The sequence below is a fragment of the Mustela erminea genome, chromosome 18, assembly GCF_009829155.1.
Source record: "Mustela erminea isolate mMusErm1 chromosome 18, mMusErm1.Pri, whole genome shotgun sequence".
Lineage (NCBI taxonomy): Eukaryota > Metazoa > Chordata > Mammalia > Carnivora > Mustelidae > Mustela > Mustela erminea.
Genome location: NC_045631.1, coordinates 47,353,690 through 47,365,812, shown reverse-complemented (window position 1 = coordinate 47,365,812; position 12,123 = coordinate 47,353,690). Strand labels below are relative to the sequence as shown.

Below are 12,123 nucleotides of genomic sequence, written 5' to 3'. Positions count from 1 at the left end.
CCTCCCCAGCCCTGGGCCTGACTCGGCTCTGAGGCGTCCTCCTGAAAGAGGGGAGAGCAGGGAAGGTAGGCAGATGGACCGCTGAGGGCCTGCGCCTTTTCTCCTCGACAGAGAACCAACTAACAGTCTGTCTTCCTTGACTCTCGAGAGGATCTTTTACCGGTGCTTCCTGGGCTTTCCAGCTGCTAACCTCCGTGTGTGTGTCCGTCCTGTTTGCAGAAGCACCACTACCGGGAGCTCCCCGCGGAGGTGCGGGAGACGCTGGGCTCCCTCCCCGACGACTTCGTGCGCTACTTCACGTCCCGCTTCCCCCACCTCCTGTCCCACACCTACCGGGCCATGGAGCCGTGCGGCCACGAGCGGCTCTTCCAGCCCTACTACTTCCACGAGCCCCCAGAGCCCTGGCCTCCAGTGACTGCAGACACCCCTTGAGCCGGGGTGGCCGTCCATTCTGGTGGCCCCAGGTGTGACTGTGGCCTGGTCTCTGCAAGTCCGAGCCGGACGCCTCTCCGCTTAGCAGGGAGACCAGGCTCCCAAAACAAGTGCCTTGAGCTGCCCGCTCTGCGTCCAGCAGAGGAAGACGCCGACCCCAGGAGGTGGGAACCGCGACCCCTTCTGACCTGTAGGGAGCTGGGAAGATGTTGGCCTCGAAAGCTTTCCATTCAGGGTCCTCGGCCAAGGAGGGCCCATCCCAGACGCCGTGACAGAAGCATCCTCTGCCTTCTCCTGGATGCACAGGCTTCAGACCTACAGTTTATTTTTTAAACTTCCTGTTTGGTGTCAGCCTGTGGGCCTGTAAGGAAGAGAGGGGAGGCCGTCCTGCGTTTTGCCTCCGTGCGGGAGCAGGAGCACCTCCTCGACCAGCGAGGCTGAGGGACATGAAACAGAGCCTCTGCTCTAAGTGGGGCTCCAGAGGGGAGGGGCGCTGGGGAGGAGGAAGTCGTTCAGAGGGCGTCGTTCCTGGGGATCCGAGATGCCTCGCTCATCGCCAACGCGCCCGGAGTTCCCCAGGTCGCTAGAGCCAGTGTTCCTTGGGGGCAGCGAGGGTCCTGAGTGTGAGGCACCGCGTTGGGGCAGGTGAGTGCCGCCCACTGGAAGACGAGGCCGTGTCTGCTGATCTCTTAGACACGAAGAGGGTACTCTGTCCTGAGTCCACAGTAGTCCAGTGCCTTGGTGGCCTTTGGAGGATTGGGGGGATGTCTAGGAGCATGCGGGGGCAAGGTGATAAGTTGCCCCATCAAGAAGAGCAGCACCCAGGCAGGAACGGGCCTTTGGGACCAGAGGGGAGGAGGCCACATGCAACACTCGTGGCCACCCTGGGGGGAGTCCTGGGCCAGCACGTGGGCAATGAGGCGCTCTGTCTCTGGACGGGAGGACGGGCCGGGGGGTCGGGAGCAGAGGCCGGAGTCACCACGAGCTTCGTGGGCAGGCTTTTGTGTTTCTCTTGGCAGATTTTAATAACTTTATACTTTGATCATACTGTAGAATGCTACGTTAGCAGAAGTAAGCTGAACTTGAAGCTTACTCGTGAAGAAGATAAATGCAAGATGCATAATACACTCTCTGTTCTGTGTAGTACCAAAAGCCTCCATCCCCTCCGGAAAGAGCGCTCACGTTCAGAACGTGCTCTGATGCCGAAGAGTAAAGCAGTATAGCAAGGCTGTCCGCATCCCTTAAACAACTTGAAAGTAATATTCCCTCAATTATGTCAATATCATCTTTTTGGCTAAAATTAGTAGAGTTTTTGACTTTAGTCTCAGTCCAAACTTGCTGTCTTTTCTTTACCAAGAGCCTTAGCGGTTCAGTGTGATCAGGGTACAGTGTGGCGATGTCCCCCAGGTCCTTTGTCCAGCCGGGTCAGTGGGTCCTCGCCCTTCGTTCGGTGCCGGCGAGCTCGGAGACCCTGCTCGGGATCAAGGATGTTGCTGACGGACCGAGCGCGCGCCGTTCCTTCTGGGAGCTGCTTCCTGGTGGCGGGTTGGGCTGGGGGCCACTCATCAGAAGCTCTCCTGTGTCTTCATAGAATTCAGTTCCCTTCCTTTCATAGTGACCGGACTTACTTTTTTCTTAAGTTCCCGTTATCCTCCACCTGCTGTTACCCTCACTCCTCACTGGTTACCCCGCCTAGACCTGGGAGCCCTGGGGCTGGGGGCGCGCATCGTGCTGCGGCTTCTGCCACGGCACCCACGGTTCAGGAACACAGCCAGATGGCTGTCCTCCCCCGACTCTGCTGCATCTGCGCTGTTGTCCCTGAGGATCTGCGGTCACTTTGCTGCCGGGCCTGAGTGTGATCCCTGCTCGCCTCCGCCGCCCCAGGCAGTCAGGTGCAGGAGGTGCCCCAAGTGGTGGGCTGGCTGTGGGCTCTGTGCTGCTTCCGTCGCGTGGCTGAACAGTGTCCTTGGGGAGGCCGGGGAGCCAGTCCCGGCTGGCTGCCCAGAGTTTGGGTCCGCTCCCTGTTTGGGCCCAGCTTGTGTTTAGAACAACTGTTTTTTAAATGCCCTTTCTACTTCTCACCTTTGTTTCTAACCACGCACCTTCTCAAACTCGTGTATTCGATGTATTTGACTTTGAGTACTTGCAGGGTGAGCCAGGCCAGATCCTGGGGGCTGGGGACGTAGAGGTGAACGAGACAGACAAAACCTCTGCTTTTGTGAGAGCTGGAGGGAGCGACACAGCACATAGTAAGGATCAGGGCTCCGGGAAGAGCCGTTCTCCACTTTGAGGAACCTGGTCCCTCCTCAACCCCTAAGGTGGCTTGAAGAGGTGTCCTGTGGCCCCATCATCATGGAAACAGCTCGGGCATCCTCTGCTGCATCTCGCCCTCGTCTCCAGAATCCTGGTCTCCTGTTGTGCTCTGCACCATTGCTAGAACAGGGTTCTGCAGCCTTGTGTGTCCTGTCACAGCAGAGCTGGTGGATCTTAAGCACAATTCCAGGAAGGCTGTTAACTTCTTGGAAGTGCGCTGTCTTCATTTTTACAGCAGCATCTAGTCACATCTGTTGGGAATCCCAGGGCCGCTCTCCTTCAGCCTGGTGTTGAAGCCTGTGTTGAACCCGTCTTCAGAGCACCTGCCAGAATTTCTCTTGTTGTTTCTCAAGTCTTTTCACCCACAGTTGAGCAAGAGCCCACATGTTCCTGGGCGTCAGAGCACTTGCACTTTGGGGGAATCACTGGTGTCTGCGGTGAGTCACTAAACCATCTAGTGGCGGACCTAAAACCCTGGATGCAGGGGGGGCTCTCCCTCCCCCTCTCTGTCCGTGCCATAGTCGTCCCAGGCTCCTTTCAGTGAGACCTCACTCCGACTTGTGACACGGATCTGCAGGTCAGTGGGCCCAGCAAAGGATTTTCTTTCTCCCGACTCTAGAAGGAAGGCCTTGTTCAGAGTCAACTTTTGGTTACGTTTTGTGTGATCTGTTTCCCATTGTGGTTCTTTCTTACTACAGTGAGAGATGCATTGGCTGCTGATGTGAGCTCTCGCAGATGTAGGGGAGCCTCTGGGTTGTAGGCCTTTCTCTTCTTGGCCGCTGTCTCTCCAGAAGTTGGACTCCGGCCGGGTTTGGGTTTCCTGAGTCTGCTCTTGCTCTCCTGCTCTGTGTATTGGGTCCTCAGCCTGGAGGTCCTGGCAGGAGGTAGGCTGGTTCACCTGCTGCTGCCTTCTGTGCCACGAGAGCCGGGAGAGAGAGCGCGGCGACCCTGTGAAGAGCCTCCTTATGTTCTCTTTAGCCTTCTCTCTGCTCATTTAGTATCTGAACTCCCTTTTCTTCATGTATCCCAGTGTCTCTTCCTTGCTCATTCCTTCACCATCCTGGCATTGTCCTTGTAACTGAGTCTGGCCTGGCCTTGGCCTTTCTCCTAGAAGAAAGTCGCTGGTTGTCCCATAGAGATGAGCCAAAGTTCCGCCTTCCAAGGTTGGACCATGATCTTTTAAACCAAAGTGTCTCCTCATCCTCTACTTTGTTTTCTTGATGAAGCAATGATTTCTGCCGCGAGTAGCCCTGGTTCTGGTTGCTTGTATCTGCGCGTGAATCCTTTCTGTATTCCCTGGCCAACCACCAAGAAGGCATCTGCAGTGAGCCTCCCCCTGGGGCAGCCTTAAGGTCCACTTCCGGCCCAAGTCCCCGCCCCTCTCGCCTCCCCCTGTAATCTGTGTGCGTCTGGCGGGTCCAGTGTTCCTTTTCAGTATCCCAAAAGCTGTGACGGGGGCGTCCCCACCTACCTAGGAAGCATTACCCGTCAACCAGGCGGCATTCTCAAATGCAAACCTTTCGTAGTGTTCTTTTTGCGATGACCTATTTATTTAACCTATTTATATTTATTTAATTTTTACTCTGACGTGTATCCAGCTATAATTGCACTTGCTTCTAAAGCACATCAGATTTGTTTTGGACAACACACCCCTGACCATTCTAAAACTGGAAAAGGAAAAGTTATACTGGATCCTTCCATGGGATGGACGCCTCACAGTAGTTTTATCATTAAAGGGTGAGAAATTTGGTCAGGGTTCAAGTTTTCTCTTTTAAGTGATTTTTTTAAAAAATTCTGTGCCATCGTGTCTTCTCCGTGAACGGTTGTTTAATGGGTATGTGTTAATTGTGCGATAGAATTCTCTCTGTGAACCTACAATCCTCTTTTTAGCTTTATATTTTATAAACTGCCAGATTGTACAATTTTTATGTGTATTTTTAAAGCTTGATGTGAGGGTAATTATCTAAGTTAAACAGCCTATTTTTGTACCTCCTGTACAGTTTTATAATTCTGCTGATTGATGAAGGCGTCTTGTGCGGCGCCCCCCATAAATAAAGGTAGTTTTAGACCTGGAAGTCGGCTTCATCTCCGTGAGGACTTGACGCCCGCTTTCAAACAAGGGGTCATTCCCGGCGGTCTTCCTGGCCGTAGGGGCATGGGCGGTGAGGGTGAGCAGCTGACTCGGGGTAGGGAGGGTGCAGTTGCCCGCTGGTGTCCGCGGCGCGGTCCAGGAGGCTGGAACATCCTCCTCCGTGGCCGCGAGGAAAGGTTCTTTGAAACCCTGCAGGGAGTCCCTAAAAGTATTGGTTCAGGCTGAATTCCAGGAAGCTGGCCTGGTTGGGTTGGGACTGAAATGCCCCATGGTGAGAATGAGACTCCAGCCGAGTTTGGGGGGTGTAGAGTGAAGAGGACCGAGGAGCCCATAATGGGGTTAAAACTGCTTTAGTAACTCGGCCGGCGCAGCACTGGGATAGCTGTGACCTGGTGTGTCAGGGACACCTGATCCGTTTACCCACAGGCCTAAGGATGAGCCCCGCGGCCGGTCTGGGCGGAACTAGAATCCCACCAGCCTGCTTCTTCCTTTCCATCTGGTGAAAAAGCCGAGGACGTTCCTCTCTCTTGCCTGGCAGGAAGGGACAGCTCACGAGGCCCGGGGACCGGCTCCTTCCCCTCTGCTGGCCACCGTCCAATCCCTCCGGCCCAATCGCTCCGGCCAGGCCAGATCCCAGGAGCACGCCTAGGAATTAGGGATGCGCCCTCTGAAGCTCGGATCCCGGAACCCCCCGGATGGGCCCAAACCCGAGGTAGCAGGAGGGGCTGCAGGAGGCTGTTGACGCCCACTCGCTGCCTCCCGCCACTCGATAGCAACGCAGAACCAGCTCTTGGAGTCCCCAGGGAGCTGCAAAGCCGGAGCAGGGGCTGCATTTGGAATGGGTCCAGGCCAAGGAGGGAGCCTGCTGGTAGCACCCTCAGCTGTGTCCGAGAACAGAGACGCTCGCGGGTCCTTGGGAGGGAGGCCAGCAGGTGGTCGAGACACTGGCATGGCCAGGGCCATGGTTCTGGGCCACTGAGGCAGCGTTCGCTGCTTGGATGCTGAGTCAGTGTTGGACTGCAAAGAGGGTGCTTTTTTTCCGAATGTTGGATACATTTCATCAGGTAAATGCGTACATATACCAACAGCGTTTCATCAGAAAAGGCACTGACTCTTACTCTATTATTTGTCCCATCTCTCATTTGTGCTGGGTGCGTGCCTGAGCTACAAGAGCTCATGAAAAGAGCCAACAACAGCCCCCCCGGTCTGCCCTTCCCACCGGGCCAGGCGCTGTGCCTGACCTTATTCCTCTCCCCCTGCAGACCAGCATTTCCCTTCAGATCAAAAATGTAATCTTTTACTTCAGTGAGGCACTGACTGGACCCTTTACCAAGACCAAAGATCAGGTGATGACCTTGTATCTGAGCCACTTAGCTGTGGGCAGAGGGAGCAGGGCTGGTAAGAACGTGGCAGCCCCTGGGAAACCATAGTAAAAGATGGCAGGGGGCAGAGGGAGCGGTTTCCAGAAAGAGGAGAGGCAGGGCCGGCAGGGCAGTGGCTGAGTGAACTTGGCCTCTGAGATGGTTAGCAGGTGAGCTCAGTGGGTGTTCTTTTCTGCCCTCCCCAACCTTTGCCTCTCCAGATTCACCCAAGCCTGCTTCGTGATCTGGGTGAAGCCATAAAGGTGTGCTCATTGGGTTTGCCTGCCGGCATCACAAACCTGGAAAGAATGACCCTTCACCAGCGTGATTCATGACCCAGTCAAGATTCCAGAAGATAGCAAGAAGCTGGAATGCTGAGCCCAAACCCAACGGATGGTGGGGAGCCCTGCCTTGACATGCTGATGAGGTTGGGGATGGAGGGCAGGGCCGTAAGAGGCTTGGAAACTGCCACAGACACTTGAAACCAAAAATATTGGGGCCTCAGACATCTGTCACGTTATGAGGAACTGGCTTTGCTCCCTTGTTCCTGATGGTCTGGGCTAGCTTAGTGGGGAGCCAGTTCTAGACGGGAGCCTGAGCTGCCCACAGTGCCGAAGGAGGCTGGACAAGTGAGCAAGGGCTGGGTCTCTGCAGGAATCCAGCAGAGGGGTCGGGCCTCATCCTGAACAGATCAGGAAGAAATTCTTCCTGGGGTCAGACGTTGCACTCAGGGCCCTTCCAAATACGCATCTACAACTGAGGCCCACCCCTCGCTGTGATGAGTTCCTGGAAAAGGCTGCCTGGCTGGGTGTGCATCACGGGAAGCGGGGAGGGTGGCCACCTCAAAGGATCTGTTGATGATAGGAGGGGGCTGGGCTCGTGTTCTCCAAGATTCTGCCAGGATGGTCTGCTGTTCCAGACGCAGGTGCTCTAAGAGTGGTGACACAAGCCACAGTTGACTCATTGAGGACAAGTAGGTGCCTCAGAATTCCAGTTCCAAGGAATGCTGCACTTAGGCAAAAGGCCCCAATGACCAAATAAACTCAGGAAATGATGGATTACAGACAGATTTCCTATTGACCGCAACACCATTCAGCTTTTCATATACTAACAGGAGGGGCACCCGGCTGACTCCGTCGGTGAAGTGTGACTCCTAATCTCAGGGTCATGAGTTCAAGCCCTACACTGGGCATGGAGCCTACTCAAACAAACAAACAAACAAACCAAAACACCATATATTAACAGGATATCTTGAATCATTGCCTTTAATTCTTATTTTTTTAAAGGATGTTTGGAGTGGCAGAGATAATAACATTTTCATCAAATCATATTTTCCTCTTTCTGGATTCCTAGGAAGACAACCTTCCCAGGCTCGCCTGAAGGTAGGTTGGGGCATGTGACTAACTCTGGCCAATGGGTGACAGGGGAAATAAACAGTGTCACTTCTGAGCCAAAGCCCTGACCAGCTGGGACACAAGCCTCCAGCTCGCTCTTCTTCTGACACGTGACAGGCCACCGTAGAGGCCACATATGGAAACGACACAAAATGGAAGTCATCTGAATCATGTAGGTAGGCCCCACACAGAAAGCAAGCTGTCCTGAAAAGTCACCCGATTCAGAACAGACTTCTCATCCGTAAAATACACAAACACACAAACCCTTGTGTTGAGCCACTGAGATGTCTGGGCTAATTACCGCGGCCCAGCTAAGCCCATCCTGACTAACCCTTCCCGTAGAAAGTGTCCCAGAAAAAGGCTGCTACCCGTCACCTGAAAAGTGAAAGACAGTATGAAACCATCTGTGACTTTAGCTAGCTAGAAAGTTTGCGCTGTCGGGACACCTGGGTGGCTCAGTTGGTTAAGCAGCTGCCTTCAGCTCAGGTCATGATCCCAGTGACCTGGGATCAAGTCCCACGTCAGGCTCCTTGCTCAGCAGGGAGCCTGCTTTTCCCTCTGCCTCTGCCTGCCACTCTGTCTGCCTGTGCTTGCTCTCTCTCTCTCAACAAATAAATAAAATCTTTAAAAAAAAAAAAAAAAAGTTCGTGCTGCCAACAATCTGAGGGGAGCAAAGAAGAGGATTCTCTGTCTGCCGCTCTGTCTTTCATCCACCCCGTCCCGTCATGATTGGATGCCCCGTTTGGCTTCTATGGTTACCTGTGTTCCCCTGATGGTTTGGTGGTTAGCGGTGCTCATGGTGAACCCTGAAGAGAAGCGGCTGAACCCCACAGGGGATGTGGGAGGCAATAGCACCCCACACACACCGCCTTCGCTTGGCCTCACAGGGCCTGCTGGGTTCACGGTGGTCTCGCCCAGGGCTTGGGACGTCCAAGTTGGCGGGGACCGGAGGAGAGTGAAGTTGGGAAGGAGAGTCCCTTTCGTTGGCACCCACTCTTCCCGGAACAACTTTAAAGGGGAGTAAAGTAGGGACTAAGGGGCAGAAGGTAGATAATTTACATTAGGGCCCATGCGGTGTAGAGCTGCGGGGCTGACCTCCATTCTGGTGACTCAGAAACCTACTCCCTTCCAACGTGGGAAGCCATGTCACTCTCAGCAGCTGGGTGGCTGTCACAGGGAGTGAAGGGCAGACAGAGAGTGGAGAACTTGTTGGTTGCCAAGGAAGCCCTCTTCGATAGGACTTGCTATAACCAGGATGACAAAACCCAGTGTCATTGTTTGGTAAGTCTTAGAATTTTTAGCTAGGTCAGTGGTTTTCGAACTCTGATCTTATCAGCATCGTGGTGTGGGAAACAGGAAACTTAACACAGGCCCCGGTCCTACCCTGCTTCAACAAGCCCAGGTCTCTGTCTTCTTTGATTTCCAGGTGATTCTGGCATAACCTAAGGGTAAAAACCATCTGTCTAGGCCATAGTGCTTATCACAGAAAGGAAGTTCCCAAGATAAGCACCATTATCTTCGGTGTGTCTCTCACCTATCAAAAATAAATGAATACCAGTTTTTAAATCCAAACTGGATTGATATTGTACATACTTTTTAAAAAGCCTGGATTCCACAAGCCGGTCCCCAGAGCTGAGGAACAGCTGGTCATCCCATTCCTTGGGAGGGTGGGTGAGAGCAAGAGTTTGGTTTCCTCAGCTACTGGCTCCCTGAAGGAACGTGGTCATGCCCTCAGTCAGAGACCCCCCCAGCACCCACCCTCAGTCCCTAGGACAGTGTGTTCCATGGAAACTTTGGGAAGGAATCTCGCTATTACCTGTTCGCAGAGACATGTCTGCATGTGGGTCTCATTTCCTTGAGTTGGACACTGGCAAGTCCTTTCAACCCAACGGCCTGTGTCTTTCTGTCAGGAGAAATTGGTTTGTCTAACTTCTAAATCATTGTCTCCGCTCCATTTTTTGCTTGTATTTTTTTTAACTTTCAACAGTAGAATATTGGGACTCTGGGTTTGATCCTCCGTGACACTGATGTTTTATTTCTTTTTTTTTTTAATATTTTATTTATTTATTTGACAGTGAGAGATCACAAGTAGGCAGAGAGGCGGGCAGAGAGAGAGGAAGGGAAGCAGGCTACCGGCTGAGCAGAAAGCCCGATGTGGGGCTTGATCCCAGGACCCTGAGATCATGACCTGAACCGAAGGCAGCAGCTTAACCCACTGAGCCACCCAGGCGCCCCTTATGCTTTATTTCTTATATTACATTTGTTGATTTTGTTCCTTCTGGAAAACGTCTCGGCTTTATTTCCAAAATTTGCCATGACTCTTTTCTAAGTTTCAGCAATCATTTTTCATTTCCAAGAGCTCTTGATCCCTGTCGCTTTCTTATGGGGAAATTAGTATTTGAGGATACTAATTAGACTTTTTTTTTTTTAACGGCTTTCTTCAGTTCTCTGTATCATCTCTGTATCCTTTGGGGTAATTTTGGTTTATCTTGATCTCTCTTTTCCAAGTTGAAGATTTTCCTAAGTGTTGGTGATGCTTGATGGGTTATATAAACTAAAAAATGAGGCAGCAAAAGCTGATTGAGGCCCTGTGTTGGTAAGTAGAGCTTGTCAGCTGGTAAGCTTTGTTTTTGTTATTATACAGGGAATCCTTAAATGCCAGAGGGCAGATATCTTTGCTCTGGAGTCCTTAAAAGTTTTTGGAGAAGAGTCTTCTGACAGTTGGCTTGGAGATGAACCGCTACTATCTGTCCTTCTACATTAGGGGTCAAATGTTTTGTGAATCAACTTCTAATTCATTCTGGTTCTAACATGTCACTCCCAGCCTCCGCCATCCTTGCCCTGAACCTCCAAGGTGAAGCCCCTCTCTGGTTCCATTGGACAGATGCGCCCCTCCTCAGCTCCATCTCATTCGTGTGTTACTGTAGGCCTTGGCTAGGGCTGCGGCCTGTAGGGGAGACCTAGCCTCCTGGGCGTGGGGGTACTGTGTGGGCACAGCACGGGTGCAAAGAAGGGATATCGAGGGAGTGGATGGGACAGTGGTTGGCCTTGGGGTCCAGCCGATGGAGGGAGACAGGAATGTGGTCAGGAGAGATTCTGGAGATGAAGGATATGGAGGTGGAGCAGTATTGCATGGGGACAAAGTAAGACTTGGCTGCAGGGGTGGGTGGTGGAGAGAAAGTGAAGAAGACTCTTACAGTTTGAGGAAGCAAGCAGATGTTGAGGCTCAGGTGTAGCTGGGTCTTCTGGTAGACACTGGGGTTGACCACAATGGCAGCAAGAGTCAGGGGGCAGGGGAGGTAGAAGTAGACAGGAAGAGAGACTCAAAGTCCTCCAGGAATGTCAGATTGGGCAATGGCCTTGAGATGGGGAGTTGCCTTGGGCCTAAGAGGGGTACAGAACATGAGGGTAGGCTTGCTTCCCATGAGGAAGCCATGAGGAGACAACCAATGATCAATGCCCACCAGTTCAGAGGTTTTTCTGCCTTTCAGTCTTCACTCAGGAAGAATGCAAAGAAAGAGGCATCCTCAGCCAATGGTCAGGCTCCAGCCAAGGTGAGGAAATGGAGGGTCTGTGAAGAGGGGAGGGGTGTGGGCAAATTTTTCTCCAGTGAACCAGGTTTCAGAGGGCAAATGGGAGGTTTGAGCAGAGAGAAGCAGCGTCCTGAAAATGGACGAAAGCTCAGGGGCTGGTGGGGACTGAGCACTGCGTCCTTCAGACTGACAAGGTCCAGGGCCGTTCAACACACGGGTGGGTTAACTCACCTTCAGGCTGTGATGTGAATGGAAGGACATTTGCTCAGCAGCCGGAAGGGACATGGGGTGCCCAGGAGGTTGTGGGACCTTGACTTTATCAGCTACTGAGGTCCTCTTCTACCCCAGCAGAGGAACTGAGGCAATTCTCTAGTGTTACAACCAAACCTGACTGGCCGGGTGGCTTCATTGTGGCCGGAGAGCCCCACGCAGCCGTGAGGGGAATAGGGAAGCTGGATCCAAGCCCCAGCACCTGCCCCCTGAGGTCCTATCCCTGCTGCTGGGCCCCGACCCTGCAGCGGGTCCCCTGCACAGAAAGAATATGCAGTCAGAACCACTGAAAAAAACAAACACTTTGCAATACTTAATTTTTAAAAAATAATCTTTACCCATATTCATATATCTCCTAATCTATCATTCAGGCCCCAAAAGAGAACACCCTGGCAGTAAAACAAACAAACAAAAATAACGTCACACACCCTTGGATTTTGCCTTTGCTTTTCCAACAAGCCAAGGAGCTGCCTTTGGTGTCTTTCCTAAGGAAGCAGCTCTTTTCCCCCTCGGGGTGCCTAGTCAAGCATCTCAGTTTATTCTCTCCCTTGCAGTAAAGGTGAAAGGAAGAAAAAGACAACAGGTGCCTACCCTGGCATCCACGTTTTCCAGGGAAAAGGCGATCTTCCTTCTGGGAGAGGTCTTCTCAACTCGCTCTCTGTCAGCTCTTGGGCTGTTAGGTGGTTCTGGATAAGTTTGCTTGGGCTGTTAGGTGGTTCTGGATAAGT

The 12,123-nt window shown here is 52.7% G+C and overlaps 1 protein-coding gene across 1 annotated transcript in view; it reads left to right on the top strand.

The window, feature by feature from the left end:
- The window catches only part of ERN1 (endoplasmic reticulum to nucleus signaling 1), a 77,559-nt gene extending 72,739 nt beyond the window's left edge, over nucleotides 1-4,820 (top strand). The window contains exon 22 of the mRNA XM_032321700.1: nucleotides 220-4,820. Coding sequence (XP_032177591.1) covers nucleotides 220-432 — 213 coding nt within the window. The 3' untranslated portion in view covers nucleotides 433-4,820. The remainder of the gene's footprint in view (nucleotides 1-219) is intronic.
- Nucleotides 4,821-12,123: the final 7,303 nt, after the last annotated feature.